This window comes from Watersipora subatra, chromosome 5, assembly GCF_963576615.1.
Source record: "Watersipora subatra chromosome 5, tzWatSuba1.1, whole genome shotgun sequence".
In the NCBI taxonomy this organism is placed as follows: Eukaryota; Metazoa; Bryozoa; class Gymnolaemata; order Cheilostomatida; family Watersiporidae; genus Watersipora; species Watersipora subatra.
This window is the reverse complement of record NC_088712.1, coordinates 65,253,365-65,269,380: the sequence shown is the minus strand read 5'-3', so window position 1 is coordinate 65,269,380 and position 16,016 is coordinate 65,253,365. Positions and strand designations below refer to the sequence as shown.

Here is a 16,016-nt window from a genome sequence, read left to right as displayed (position 1 = left end):
AGACAAGAACAACTATGTTCACTCAGAGGCAGCCTCACACTACAGTTAGCACCCGAGTTGTCCACAGAAGTTTCTCCAGTTGCCATTCCAGTTAGCCAGCAAACTAAGGTAGGTAGAGAGAAAACGCAAACCCCTGTTGTTTCAATCAAGCCAGATTTCAGAGTAATTAGATACAATGATTGCCTCAACTCGAATGTCTGTCTCGTAAAACTTTACTCTTGTTGTGTGTATAAGTATTATTGATCTAATCTGTAGAAAATGTACACTAAGTATATTTGTTTCCTGGCATCAAGTATTAAAATAATACAAATAATATAATGTACTAAGTAATATTTAATGACTTGTTTTCTCTGTTTTGATACGAGCTAACTTAGCAATGGGTTGGCCTTCAGTTGAACTCTCTCCAATCTCTCTTTTTATGCCTGGCTTGCTTTCCAGTGGATCTGAGGCTACAAAATATAATCACTTTCATAGTCTATAATACATTGTATTAGAATGTAGTTAGTATCATTCTAGTAGTAACAGTAACTAGCTATTAGTAGCATGTTAGTAGTAACAGTAACTAGCTATTAGTGTCATGTTAGTAGTAACAGTAACTAGCTATTAGTATCATGTTAGTAGTAACAGTAACTAGCTATTAGTGTCATGTTAGTAGTAACAGTAACTAGCTATTACTATCATGTTAGTAGTAACAGTAACAAGCTATTAGTATCATGTTAGTAGTAATAGTAACAAGCTATTAGTATCATGTTAGTAGTAACAGTAACTAGCTATTAGTATCATGTTAGTAGTAACAGTAACTAGCTATTACTATCATTCTAGTAGTAACAGTAACTAACTATTAGTATCATGTTAATAGTAACAGTAACTAGCTATTACTATCATTCTAGTAGTAACAGTAACTAGCTATTAGTATCATGTTAGTAGTAACAGTAACTAGCTATTAGTATCATGTTAGTAGTAACAGTAACTAGCTATGACTATCATTCTAGTAGTAACAGTAACTAGCTATTAGTATCATGCTAGTAGTAACAGTAACTAGCTATTAGTATCATATTAGTAGTAACAGTAACAAGCTACTAGTATCATGTTAGTAGTAACAGTAACTAGCTATTAGTATCACATTAGTAGTAACAGTAACTAGCTATTAGTGTCATGTTAGTAGTAACAGTAACTAGCTATTAGTATCATGTTAGTAGTAACAGTAACTAGCTATTAGTATCACATTAGTAGTAACAGTAACAAGCTACTAGTATCACGTTAGTAGTAACAGTAACTAGCTACCCTAGGACACTTATATTTCGCTAGTATTTAGTTTCGTGAGTAGCATACAGAGTAAAATTTCGCTGGAACTTAATTTCGCAGCTCTGATGAGTGCGATAATATAGTGATGTGAAAATAAATGCAGTGGAACAAACATTAGATTACTCAGGCCCAGTTCGCTGGTACGAAATATTTTTCAATTTGGGACTACCGTAGTGTTTGGACTATAAACCGCACCTCTATATAAGCTACATGTGCTTTATTTTCCAAAAACGATAATAAAACAATTCATAAGCCGCACCTTACTATAGGCCGCAGAACTAAGGACTGTGCTTTTTAACGCCATTTAAAACGGAACAGTGCAGAACGGCACAGTTTCGTATTATCCGACGCTTTTTAACTTATTGCCTAACGGGACAGTACCGTGAGGCATTGTTTCGTATTTTCTTTCACAGCTAAAAGTGCACTAATTGGAGATTCCCGTTAGTGCGCCCTAGCGGTGAAAGAAAAAGTCACAGAATAAACCACAGTGATTAGCCGCACCCTTGTAGGCCTACCTATAAGCCGCATAGCTCAAATCATCAGAAAAAAGTAGCTGCTAATTGTCCGAAAAGTACGGTAGTTTGTATTTGTGAACCGCAGGTAGAAATGTGTAGGCTAGATCAATAATGTAATTTGATCGCTCGCTGCCATTTGTTTCCTTGACCATCAATGACGTCAAAGCCGCAGTGACTGATTGGTACCAATATTAGAATTCAAGTATTTATAGCACGCGGTGCCGCGGTGGCCATGGCACCGAGTTGTTATTGCTTTTGGTTGGTAATAAAATTCATCACCACAATAATTATTATTCAATTTTATGACTTTTCCTACCAGACTGTCATCCTCATCAGTTACAAATTCAATGACTAAACTAATATCATCATCTTCTTCATTTGTCTAGGCTTTTCCAAAAAAAATTTATTATCTTAATTTGTTTTGCCAAGCTGCTCAGTCGGTGTATTAGCTATAATGAGTTTAGCAAAACTTGCCCAATGAGCCAACCACACACGAAAATTGCCTGCATTTCTAATATGACGATTTTATTGTGAATATCAATGAAGAAAGCCATTTATTTTCGCGTTTTCGCTCGTTCGTTATGATAGTTTAGTTTCGCTCATGAAATTTTCGCGAGAGGCTGTTGCCGCGAAAACGCGAAAGTTAGATGCCGCGAATACATAAGTGTCCTAGGGTATTAGTATCACATTAGTAGTAACAGTAACTAGCTATTAGTGTCATGTTAGTAGTAACAGTAACTAGCTATTAGTATCATGTTAGTAGTAACAGTAACTAGCTATTAGTATCACATTAGTAGTAACAGTAACAAGCTACTAGTATCATGTTAGTAGTAACAGTAACTAGCTATTAGTATCACATTAGTAGTAACAGTAACTAGCTATTAGTGTCATGTTAGTAGTAACAGTAACTAGCTATTAGTATCATGTTAGTAGTAACAGTAACTAGCTATTAGTATCACATTAGTAGTAACAGTAACTAGCTATTAGTGTCATGTTAGTAGTAACAGTAACTAGCTATTAGTATCATGTTAGTAGTAACAGTAACTAGCTATTAGTGTCATGTTAGTAGTAACAGTAACTAGCTATTAGTGTCATGTTAGTAGTAACAGTAACTAGCTATTAGTATCATGTTAGTAGTAACAGTAACTAGCTATTAGTATCACATTAGTAGTAACAGTAACTAGCTATTAGTGTCATGTTAGTAGTAACAGTAACTAGCTATTAGTATCATGTTAGTAGTAACAGTAACTAGCTATTAGTGTCATGTTAGTAGTAACAGTAACTAGCTATTAGTATCATTCTAGTAGTAACAGTAATTAGCTATTAGTATTATACAAACAAAACGTTTAAACTTGTTGAGTCATCCAAAAGTCACGCGACTTGATTTGCAAAAATTAAAAGAGTTCAAAGAAATAAGATGATTTGAACCAAAGTCAACGAATACTAATATCAATTGAGAGAACCATAGCTCCGCATTCCCATGCCATCTTTAGTAGCTATACAAGTACAATGGCAGACTAACCTGGCTTAGCCTCTTGCCCAGGCTGAGGAGCTGCAGGTAACGCTACCTTCATCGGATACTGACGAACAAGTTCACCTGTATTGATAAGTGTAGAGCTCTAGCAAGACATTCAACAATAGATTCTACAGGCATTTTAGGGGTATAATAACGCTTGACATCAACTTTTCTGATAGAATTAACTTGTCACGCCCAATCCCAACAACACCTCAAGTACAGTTTGAGTGATTTTGGGTGAAATAACCATAAAATCAAAGAATAGCTCTAACCATACAACCTGATACGTTAATAGTACAAACTGATACACCAACTGTACCATCTAATATGTTAACCGTACAATCTGATACACTAACCATACAATCTGATACACTAACCGTACAATCTGATACACTAACCGTACCATCTAATACACTAACCATACCATCTGATACCCTAACCGTACAATCTGATACACTAACCGTACAATCTGATACACTAACCGTACCATCTAATACACTAACCATATAACCTGATACACTAACCGTACCATCTAATACACTAACCATATAACCTGATACACTAACCGTACAATCTGATACATTAAGGGTACTATCTGAGACTCTAACCATATAATCTCATGCACTAACCAATTATGTATAAGTTCACTTTCAATGGCTGCCATGAGGTAGCCACATGTCACCAGCCAAGCAATCAGCAATAAACTAGAGATCAGTAAACTAGAAATCAAAAAATATATTTCTCATCATGAGTATTTAGTTGAGCATACAATAGAAAGCTAGTAACTATCAATAGATCTTGTTTGCTGATCGAACATTGAAGATTTTCGGTGACCTCTGAGGGACAGTGAGTGTACATGTACAGATAGGTACTCGGACTAAACTGTTTCACCGATTGAGTGTACCAAAAACTTTGCCTTAGGACAAGAGTTAACTCTAACATGTCGGCTTCCTGACACTTGTCAATGAACAAATTACAACTCTGGGTGTTTTATATCAGTTGAGAAAATGAGTGAACCTAGCAATGGCTAGTATATCTAACACTTGTGAAATTGAGTGGTAATTATGTTTGTCCATTATAAAGTTATATATATGGTATATTTTAATTGATTATTATGACAAAAAAACACATTTATCTTTGTGACAGCTTGAATGATGATAGAAGCATCCAGAGACAAGAAGTCAATTTAAAATTAAAAATGAGTTATTAAATACTTATATTACAAATGTTAGTATTTAAAAGTCTACAAATATTCAGTGTTTGTTATTGCATATAATAACTGTTATAGATAGACATTACTTTGACTGTGAATAGCTCTCAAGAGAATAAAAGAAAGACGGACAGCAACAATAGAAATCGTGGAAAGCATAACTCACCAAGCAAAAGGTCAACTCTCTGCCTTTGAAACCAAGAGGCCTGCTCCTTAGGGGGCTCTACATCTTCTGCTGTAAAGAAATTCACTAGGGTTTAGGACAGCCTATACCTTTCCAATAAATCCAATAAACCAAAAGCTAATCTGCTGTAAAATGGCATAAATAGTGCCACAACTGACTGACTATAGCCCGTAGAGGTGGAACGAGACACGAGACGTCTCGAGTATCGACCTGTCTCGTCTCGTATCGGTCTCGTCTCGACTTAACTATTGCCAAACTCGAGACAGGAAATAGAACTAAAGCGCCTGCGCACGGTTGTTAAAACATGGCTTCTTGCGGTAGCAACAACTCCATATATTGTAATGGATTGCGGGCAACTGCCTTTAAAGTTATACCCGGTCCGTTACTACCTGTTGCTACTGATTATGTTGGCCCCTGAGTCTAATCATGTAGTCCGGACAACGGCCCTGTTATTTTTTAGTTCGGTTCTGTGTCCTTAAAACAGATACCGGGTCGTATCTAATTATTCTTCGGATAATCCAATTTAATAAATTAGACTTTTGCGGGTAAAATGTCTGTATTTTATCGTATCGTGTCTAAACACCAACTGCCCTTCATAAAATTCGGGCCTCTTTTACGTATATACTACCAATCGCGGGTAAAACTTGCCCGGACACAGATAAACGACCGAAAGGCCGTGTCGACCATAGTCCGTGTTCGGTTAACAATGACGTTTTGTTAGCTCAATATAAGAATATACATGTGCATGTATACAGTAATTAATATAATTTCATGAGTACAATTTAAATATAATTCACATACTACAGCTAATACACAAACAAAACTTAACATTAATGAAACGATAAGAATGAAAGTGTTATCGTGTGTTCTTTTAGTTGCGGTATTTCTTTGTAGAGCGACGGCTATCGGTTTCATTACACATTACATTAAAAAGTAAGAACTCTTCAATAGATGGTAAAAATATACATGTACAAAGCAATATGTTTATAATAATTATGATCAATCAAGCTCAAAATTCTTAGAATATATAACTTCGGTATTTTAGAGCTGTTTGTGTCACTTTTGTTTACAAAAACTACATGCATATCACTATTAAAATGTTGTATTTAAATCGTTTACACCAGGTGAAAATTCAATTTAAAAAGAGTTTGATTAATTTTATATATACCAAGTAGCTAGTACTTGTGTAGTGAAATCATCACCAAATGCTCATTATTTTACTGTCTCGAGTCTCGAATTTTTACAAGACAGTGTCTCGAGTCTCGTCTCGAGCTTAAAAAACCTGTCTCGTTCCACCTCTAATAGCCCGTACATATTCTTTGAATGAGTTCTACGCTGAGCACTATACTAGTAAATCATCATTAGACTATAGTGAGTACTATACTAGTATGACATCATTAGACTATGCTGAGTACTATGCTAGTATCACATCATTAGACTACACTGAGTACTATTCTAGTATGACATCATTAGACTATACTGAGTACTAAACCAGTATAACATTATTAGACTATACTGAGTATTATACTAGTAACACATCATTAGACTATACTGAGTACTATACTAGTATCACACCATTAGACTAAACTGAGTACTATACTAGTATCACCTTATTAGACTATACTGAGTACTATACTAGTAGGTATCACATTATTAGACTATACTGAGTATTATACTAGTAACATATCATTAGACTATACTGAGTACTATACTGGTATCACACCATTAGACTATACTGAGTACTATACTAGTATCACATTATTAGACTATACTGAGTACTATACTAGTATCACATCATTAGACTATACTGAGTATTATAATAGTATCACATCATTAGACTATACTGAGTACTATACTAGTATCACATCATTGGACTATACTGAGTAATATACTAGTATCACATCATTGGACCATACTGAATACTATATTAGTATCACATCATTAGACTATACTGAGTATTATACTAGTATCACATCATGAGACTACACTGAGTATTATACTAGTATCACATTATTAGACTATACTGAGTACTATACTAGTATCACATTATTAGACTATACTGAGTACTATACTAGTATCACATCATTAGACTATACTGAGTATTATACTAGTATATCATCATAAGACTACATTGAGTACTATACTAGTATCACATCATTAGACTATAGTGAAAGTAGCTTAGTATTAAACAATTCTATGTGCTGTCTTAGCTACTCACCCTTCGACTTTTGTTCATGGAAGTCCCACCAATACCCTTTGGACGGATGGTAACGTGCATGCTTGGTAGCTGCAAAAATGTAACCTTAGAGCTCCCAGTATATACGTTTCTCAATCATCCCCTAAATGACTTTAGTATATTGGCACTTACATGTTGACAGATGCAACAGCCAGTAACCCTGTACTCTACACGAAAAACAGGTTATCCATGACATTATTGGAGGGTTAAACAAGGCTAAACATCTGCTGTAAGAGAATTAGTAAGTTTAAGACAATTTATCCACTATTCCCAATGTTACAACATATTCAAACAGTCTTTAATAAGCAGTAAAATATTTTTAGTGCTGTAAGACAACTTACAATGTAGACTGAAGAGTACTGTGTACTGATTATCCCACTTTCATTCATTGTCTGTTTACACTTTTATTGTACCATTTTATGTAATTGCGCTAAAGGCCTACTTAACAATTAAACTAGAGACAGAGCTACAAATATCTTACTGAAAGTAGATGAGCAAGACATTTTACATGATAAACATATTGTTGGAATATTCTTTAAAAAATGAGTGTATGATATGTATGATAAAATCAACCAACCTTCATTGAGTGCAGCGTTGAGATTGTAGGAGGTATTCAGCTAAAACAGAAACTCATCATGAGCTTTTTTACACCTACATGTACTTATATATAATATTAGATGACAACTCACATGTACTTATATATGATATTAGACAAAAACTCACATGTACTTATATATGATATTAGACAACAACTCACATGTACTTATATATGATATTAGACAACAACTCACATGTACTTATATATGATATTAGACAACAACTCACATGTACTTATATATAATATTAGATAACAACTTACATGTACTTATACAGATAGTAGATAACAACTCACATGTACTTATACAGATAGTAGATAACAGCTAACATGTACTTATACAGATAGTAGATAACAGCTCACATGTGCTTATACAGATAGTAGATAACAACTCACATAGATTTATACAGATAGTAGGTAACAGCTCATATGTACTTATACAGATAGTAGATAACAGCTCATATGTACTTATACAGATAGTAGATAACAGCTAACATGTACTTATACAGATAGTAGATAACAGCTCACATGTACTTATACAGATAGTAGATAACAGCTCACGTGTACTTATACAGATAGTAGATAACAGCTCATATGTACTTATACAGATAGTAGATAACAGTTCACGTGTACTTATACAGATAGTAGATAACAGCTCACGTGTACTTATATGTGCTGTTATAGTGTTTTTTATTAGTTATAGTTTATTATGGTTTATTCACGGACTTACAACTGTAGTAAAACTATTCTGGTGGTTTCAATGCTACAAATGATTTTAATGTGTCTGTTTTCAATGATAATATCCTAACAGCATTCAATAAGATGAGAAAGTGTTTACAATGTCAAAGGAAACAAAGCTACAGTCGAAAGTATAAAAATGGAGTTATCGGCACATGAGCAAAAATAGCTCTGCCTACCATTCTTGAATTGACAAGGGTCTTGAGGTCGGGGGCCTTGTAAACGATCCCAGCGATGATGTAGAAATGAGCTTTTGGTGTGACTAAAACATGAATGATATATTAAGATAATAAACAATTACTTACTCTGGCGGATAGTTTTCACACCAGTCACACATCGCATTCAGATTCTACCATCAGAAATTTCTCCACACAAGTTGCATATATAGACAGGCAAGCGTATTATCTGACTTGGAGCGGACAACTTCTATATTAACATACCACTTTCAACACTCTGTCGCTCTTGTTTTCGGATAATGTAGAGAATGGGTGGCTGGGAGTAGACTAGTTTGTACTCGATGCCTGTCATGTTGCTGCAAAAGTAGAATAGTCGTAATGGAGCACTAATTAATAGTTCTGCAATGAATAACAACCCAGACAGCCTTAACAGTAGACCCATATAAACTATCAGCCCTGCAGGGATCAACCCAGATACCCTTAACAGTAGACCCATATATACTATCTGCCCAGCAGGGATCAACCCAGACACCCTTAACAGTAGACCCATATATACTATCCGCCCAGCAGGGATCAACCCAGACAACCTTAACAGTAGAACCATAAAAACTATCAGCCCTGCAGGGATCAACCCAGACACCCTTAACAGTAGATCCATAATAAACTATCCGCCCTGCAGAGATCAACCCAGACACCCTCAACAGTAGACCCACATAAACTATCAGCCCTGCAAGGATCAACCCAGACACCCTTAACAGTAGACCCATATAAACTATCAGCCCTGCAGGGATCAACCCAGACACCCTTAACAGTAGAACCATAAAAACTATCAGCCCTGCAGGGATCAACCCAGACACCCTTAACAGTAGACCCATATAAACTATCAGCCCAGCAGAGATCAACCCAGACACCCTTAACAGTAGACCCATATAAACTATCAGCCCTGCAGAGATCAACCCAGACACCCTTAGCGGTAGATCCATATAAACTATCAGCCCTGCAGGGATCAACCCAGATACCCTTAACAGTAGACCCATATAAACTATCAGCCCTGCAGGGATCAACCCAGACACCCTTAACAGTAGACCCATATAAACTATCAGCCCTGCAGGGATCAACCCAGACACCCTTAACAGTAGACCCATATAAACTATCAGCCCTGCAGGGATCAACCCAGACACCCTTAGCGGTAGATCCATATAAACTATCAGCCCTGCAGGGATCAACCCAGACACCCTTAACAGTAGACCCATATAAACTATCAGCCCTGCAGGGATCAACCCAGACACCCTTAACAGTAGACCCATATAAACTATCAGCCCTGCAGGGATCAACCCAGACACCCTTAACAGTAGACCCATATAAACTATCAGCTCTGCAGGAATCAAAACAGACACCCTTAACAGTAGACCCATATAAACTATCAGCCCTGCAGGGATCACTAGCAGCTCAGTGTTTTCAAACTATATGTAGTTAAAAGAGACACTTTTGTACACTTGTAGGAGAAAGAGCTTGCGCTAGGCAAATGATGATAGATAGCGGAGAGTTCCTCCCAGGAATGACTGACTTACAGGAGCTGGTCTGGGCTTTGACGTTGCATCTTCACGATTTCATTGTTGCAAGTTCTATCATAGAAGCGACTACGAGAGAAATAGTCGAGAATGTTTGTCACGTTCAGCAACGGTATCGAGGCTGAGTCATGCCAGGATATGCTCAGCTCTGAAACATATTTTGGAAAATGTTTGCTACTGTATAAAAACAAGTAAGAAGGCTCATTGCCAGATAGCATGGTACTGATACGATGTGCTGAACACTCAGGCACCCTGACAAAAGTACCGTATAATTGGAGTTCAAATATTAGGAAACCAGCAACAGCCAGGGTTGTGACGCATTAGAACTGTACTGCGTCATCGCTATACGCAGTAATTGTACAATGCTGCAATTAAACATTAGATCAGCACATGACAACTTTTTAATGTTCAGTAGACATTTACTGCTACTGCAACTGCGCTCCCTCTGTAAACTACCCACTGTGATTCTGCCTGGTTTTTACTTCTATGACACATTCCCTGAAACCCAGCAATTCATTCATACTGCAAACTTGAATAATGTATATGCAAACTTGAAACTGCGTGTATATTGCAACCATGCATTGGTATGAAGTTGATATTGGGGATCGACTGACACTGCTGAATTTTCAAACATCTGTACTGCATTGTACAAATCGTCAGCGGCTATGTTCAGCAAACTCATGAACTTGTCCTTTAACTTCCATATTGTTTTGGAATATGAAGTCTGGCATTATCACAATTCTGGTCAATGAAATGAAGGCCTTTGTATTGTACTTTCATTAACACTACATAGATTAAAATTATAATGGATTTTCATATTTACCATACATGCAACATGATAATTGTGATCAATTTTGATTTGTACTTAACATTACATCTATTACAGCTAAATTTTCATTTCAACCACATACAACATGCCATTTGTGATCATTTTGTTGGCCCAATCATACTCAAGTTAGAGCAGCATTCACATCTCGCAATTGTGCTGTTGTTGCAACTGGACCAACTCAATACTTGCTTCTGTTATAAGTTTTTAAGAAATGTGCTGTGCGTGTATGTACAGTGTAATGCAAAAGCACCTTCAGACTGCATTTAGCACTACAAAATGCACACTAGTAACACTCCCACTGCATACTTAACTGCACACTGTACAGGAGGCAATACCACCACTGACCAATACTGCTTACTGCATATTAGTAAATACTTTAATGCGTGTATAGTGCGTACTGATCAGTAGTAAATGTAATGCAATTATAATGCATTATAATGCAATATACTGCATGGCTCTGACATCTTTACTACAACTACTGCACTAATGCAACTACATAGATATCCAGACAACAAGTTATTGCAACTGTAATGCATTTTATATATGGGCATCGGTGAGTACCTATCAATGCGCAGTTACGATTTTTGTTGTAACGGTCACAAGACTCACAACCCTAGCAAACATGGAGATCAGTTACACGCTGCACTCACAAAGGTAGTAGAATTCAGGTTATAGCGCTATACACCATCATATAAAAGGTGTATGTAGCAGCGTATAAATGAGTGAAAAAGCATATGGATTTAACACATTGTGGGCTATGAATCACCCATAGAAATGCAAGAGACAAAATATTAATGATTTGCCTATTATGTGAAAAAGAATTCAGATCATTGAGATCAACACAAAGTAATACTTAAAACTAACCTTCATCGAATGTATGCGCCATGATGAATGAGCACTTCAACTTTTTGTCACGTTAAAATTCTCATAGCTTGAGTCTGTAACATTCAGCAGCTGTTATAAAGTATATAAGTTATAAAGTCAAGTAAATACAGTAGTATATCATCCACATGAATATATACATACAAGAAATACATTAGACTGTTAGAAGCCTTGTTGTTTTTGTTTAAGCAAAAATAACACACATCAGCCGTTTGAAGAAACTTGTGGATAGCTCTCTCTGTTTATTTACTAAAAATGTTAGCTTTAATAAAAGTCATAGCCAAGCTACCACCTTTCAAAATATTCGGTGCTCAACTTATACCTTGTGGTTGCACAAGGAATATAGATTAGGAGTTAAAGACAAGGATTAAGCACGAAGGATCATGACTTCTCAAGTATTCAAAATAAGCAGAGTTTTGTGAAATTATGTGTTTGTTTTGTTCTTTTGGTTTGTGGCCGTGAAAAAATATCCATCACTAATATTCGTTCCGGAAAAATGGTGGTGCTAGTGAAAGCTGAACATGGTTAAGGAATCAGCTGACTGACTTATTACTAACTACAAGCGTTAAGCCTGGAATCGATCAGGATTTTTTCATTTTCAATCAGACCAGCAGGACACGTATAGATTTTTAATGCAAATTGATACAATGCGTTAATGACAACAATGGACGAGCTCATCGAGGGTAATTTTACTTAATGCATGTGAAAGTACATTCTTGAGTTGCTAAGCAGATGGGTGCTGAAGGTCTCTAAAAACCAGACGAAATTCTTACAACATGTCTTTGGTGATCTTACTGAAAGCACGGAGCAGATGTGCGTAAATTTTGAAAAAAAATTGTCCAAAACATGCGGAAATTCATAGCGTTTACGCACACTTACAGACAAACAATGACAACGCGGGATTCATTAATACAGACTGCTATATTCATTTACCACTTCATGTATTCCAGCTCTCTTATGCCAATTTATGAATCTCAGTGTTAAGAAAGCTAGTAAAGATATTTGGTAAGATTCCATCAAAAACGCTCTGAGTAAAGAGATAATATATGAAGTTTTTTTATCTTCAAGGTAATGATTAGAGCTATTTGGTAAGATTCCATCAAAAATGCTCTGAGTAAAGAGATAATATATGAAGTATTTTTTATTTTCAAGGGTAATGATCAGAGCTAAAACTAAACAATCCACTTGGGCTAGCTTGCTATTTATTTAGAGCGGAAGCTCTACCTAAAAAGAATTCTTCTTCAAAATGTTTGGGTTACAAAACACTTCGGAAAAATATTGCCTGTGATTATCTTATGACAGAAAGTTCAGGAAGCGAAAGACAAAAATTTCAAAATAAGTGCTACTATCCACAGCTCCCAGAGACCACGAACATAAACATGCTTGTTGCATGCTATAACTGGGTTTAAGAGTGGCGCATCCAAGCTAATTGGGCAATGTCTACCGCCCACCATTTTCCTGGTAGTGCTGTAGTAGTTCGGTGAAGAGGAAGAGGGAGTAAAGACGAAGAGGAGGCACCCATTATTCTGAGGACTCAAATAATGGGCATTTTGGGAAAACTTTATGAAGTTTGGATTTTTGCAAATGAGGAACCAAACGAAGGGTTCACTAGTTGGCTATCACTCATTATGATGTTTGCCTAGTACATTTTCAATTGTTGTTGTCATGTAACACTGGCTGGTTTAGTCTTCTAAAAACCTTTGAATTGCAAAGCTACCAGAATTTCCAGTGTAACTCTTCCAATCCCTAAATGCTAAACGTTCAGACTAGTGCCTGACGATCCGATTAATAACTCAAGTTGCACCGGCTTTTATGGTTATCTGGTAGCAGATAAACTAACCAACCTGACTATTTTTTAGTCATCCCATCCCATATAAACATGTCACAGCTCAGCTGATTAAAAAAACTGTTGTGATAACAATGATTCTGATTTAATATTAATTTATACCAACAAAATAAACTTCTGCATTAACTTTCTTGCACATGATTTGTAAACAGTAGTGTTTGCATTTTTTACAATGTTTGAGAAGAACCCGGCCCTTTCACTCTAACACCACCGTAGCATAACCTCACACGTTCATCATGTAAATTAACAAAAACTAGGCACTAGTGAAGTGCAACTGGCTAATGATCAAATTTTATGGAGGCGCAATGTTGGAACAGAAGAACATGCAGTGTAGACAGGCCTGCCAACCCAAGAGTGGGGCAATGCTTGAGATTTGGTTTTGGGGCAATTGATGTATCAATGATAGTATATATAAAATTGTGGAAATTGGGGCAAAAATCTCACGCATTGCCATTTTTTCTTTGGGGTGATTGCGTGAGTCTCACGCCCAATGCGCAAGAGTTGGCAGGTATGAGTGTAGATTAGGGTTGCCAGATGGATAAACAAAAAATACAGGACATATGGTGGCAGGTAGTGGGTTCTGTATTTGAAAGTGTATAGCGTATAGTGTCTTGTATATAATTAACTGGTATATGCATGATACGATGACATGATATATATACTAGTATAATACTGATATACATGCATATAATGCTGTACAGTAGTGTATATTAGACTCTACTTAGTATGCATTGTCTCTTCTTCTCTTCAGTCTTACTCACAATATTTTGTTGATTGTCTGCACTTTTTAGCAATGCATCATTTTTTAGTACAGCAGCATAAAATGCTTTGCAGTCTATTTTCATATTGCCGCCACTTGCGGCTCTGATTTTATAAGTACAGTTGATGCTCTGTTTCTTTTTTTTGTCTATTTGGCTGTCATGAGTGAAAATACGCACGCTCATTGCTGGTTGGTATGGAGATACATGATACATGATACAAGCTTTGTTGTTTCCGGAAATAGTGGTGGGCTATTCAAGATGTAACTCCACTTCTCAGCTGGGGAGCTTAAGGACTTGACGTTATCCCAGAGAATTCTTCTGATACAGCTACGCTCCTCGTACAATACATCATCAACCACGTGACTTAGATTAAAATCATTTTTTAAGTCAAGCATGTATCGGTAGCTAATTTCATAATGTCGCTAATCGTATGTCGCTCGTTTTGCAGAAGTTATCTTACCTTTTTTTCGCTATGTGTCCCAGGCTCTCTCTCCCAATCCCCACGAGAGTCATGCCCAGGCTAGTAGCAATCCATCTCGTGGTTTTTGCACAGCTGTACATACACTGTATGTTGCCAATACATTCTTGACAATAGCCTCAGCTTTTGTTCGCCCACACGATATCTGCTTTTCAACAACACTCCCAGAGTATATAATCCTATTCAGTTTCCTATCACAGTCCAATAAATCATAACTCAAGCTATGTTTTACTGTGTGAAATACTTTGGTAAGTTCAGCAGCAGTTATTTGACTTTGCTGAGAGCTTTCTGGAGATGCAAAAAACGTAGACAACAGCTGATTATCGTTAGTTGAGCTTACACTTTTCTTATGATACTTGGTTTCTTCATGCTGTTTAAGGTCCGCTGCTCCTCCTGATGTGATGGAGAAGTCTTTGTTGCAAAGACTGCAGCAAGCTTTGTATTTATCTCTGCTCACAGGCTTTATCCACATGAATTTCTCTTCCCATGTTTTGCTATATACTGTCAAGCGCTTAGATTTCTTTGGCAGAAGATAGTGAAGATATTCCGCTGTCAAAGAACTTGCCTTAGAAATGCTGACTGATCATGCTACCAAATTTATTGTGGGCTGTGGCTGACAATTTCATAATTCGCTGGCACTTTCATGAATCAGTGGGCTGGGAGAGAAATTTCCCTTCTTTCGATTGCCAACTCCACAATAGATAGAAGGGAAATTCTCCACTAATTACAGCTGCTTGTTTGGCTATTGTTATATGCATAGATTCCATATTATATATCTATTAATCATTGAAGGTTATTAATATATAATATTCCAGTTGATTCAATAGCCAATACAGCTGCAATGGTTGTTGTATATGTAATACATGTACATGTATTTATAGAAAATAGTAACAGATAAAAACTAATGCTCGCCTGAAACTCAAATACAGGACAGTTAGGGTCAAATACAGGACACAGACGAAAAAACAGGACAATCCTGTCAAATACAGGACATCTGGCGACCCTAGACTGTAGATTCATGTTGCGTTTTGGCCGAAATATACTTACTGTGCTGATAAATAAAAACTAATGCGTCAAGTACGCGAGAGAACCCTGTAGATCTTCTATTTTAAATAATAAATATAAAAAATTTTAATAAGACGTCAAGTTGACGAAAGAAAGAACTATTAAGTTA

The 16,016-nt window shown here is 36.4% G+C and overlaps 1 protein-coding gene across 2 annotated transcripts; it reads right to left on the bottom strand.

The window, feature by feature from the left end:
• Nucleotides 1-254: 254 nt before the first annotated feature.
• LOC137396548 (mediator of RNA polymerase II transcription subunit 6-like) lies at nucleotides 255-16,016 on the bottom strand. Of its 2 annotated transcripts, none has more exons than XM_068082858.1 (10): nucleotides 15,890-16,016; nucleotides 11,740-11,813; nucleotides 10,047-10,194; nucleotides 8,740-8,831; nucleotides 8,479-8,561; nucleotides 7,544-7,583; nucleotides 6,949-7,017; nucleotides 4,713-4,781; nucleotides 3,343-3,417; nucleotides 255-449 (listed from the first exon to the last, which is right to left on the bottom strand). In XM_068082858.1, the coding sequence occupies exons 2-10, from the start codon at nucleotides 11,759-11,761 to the stop codon at nucleotides 334-336; spliced, it is 714 nt and encodes a 237-aa protein (XP_067938959.1). In that variant the 5' UTR covers nucleotides 11,762-11,813; nucleotides 15,890-16,016; the 3' UTR covers nucleotides 255-333. The 2 variants fall into 2 exon arrangements, with proteins under 2 accessions (XP_067938959.1, XP_067938961.1); XM_068082860.1 differs by having other exon boundaries at nucleotides 4,713-4,778.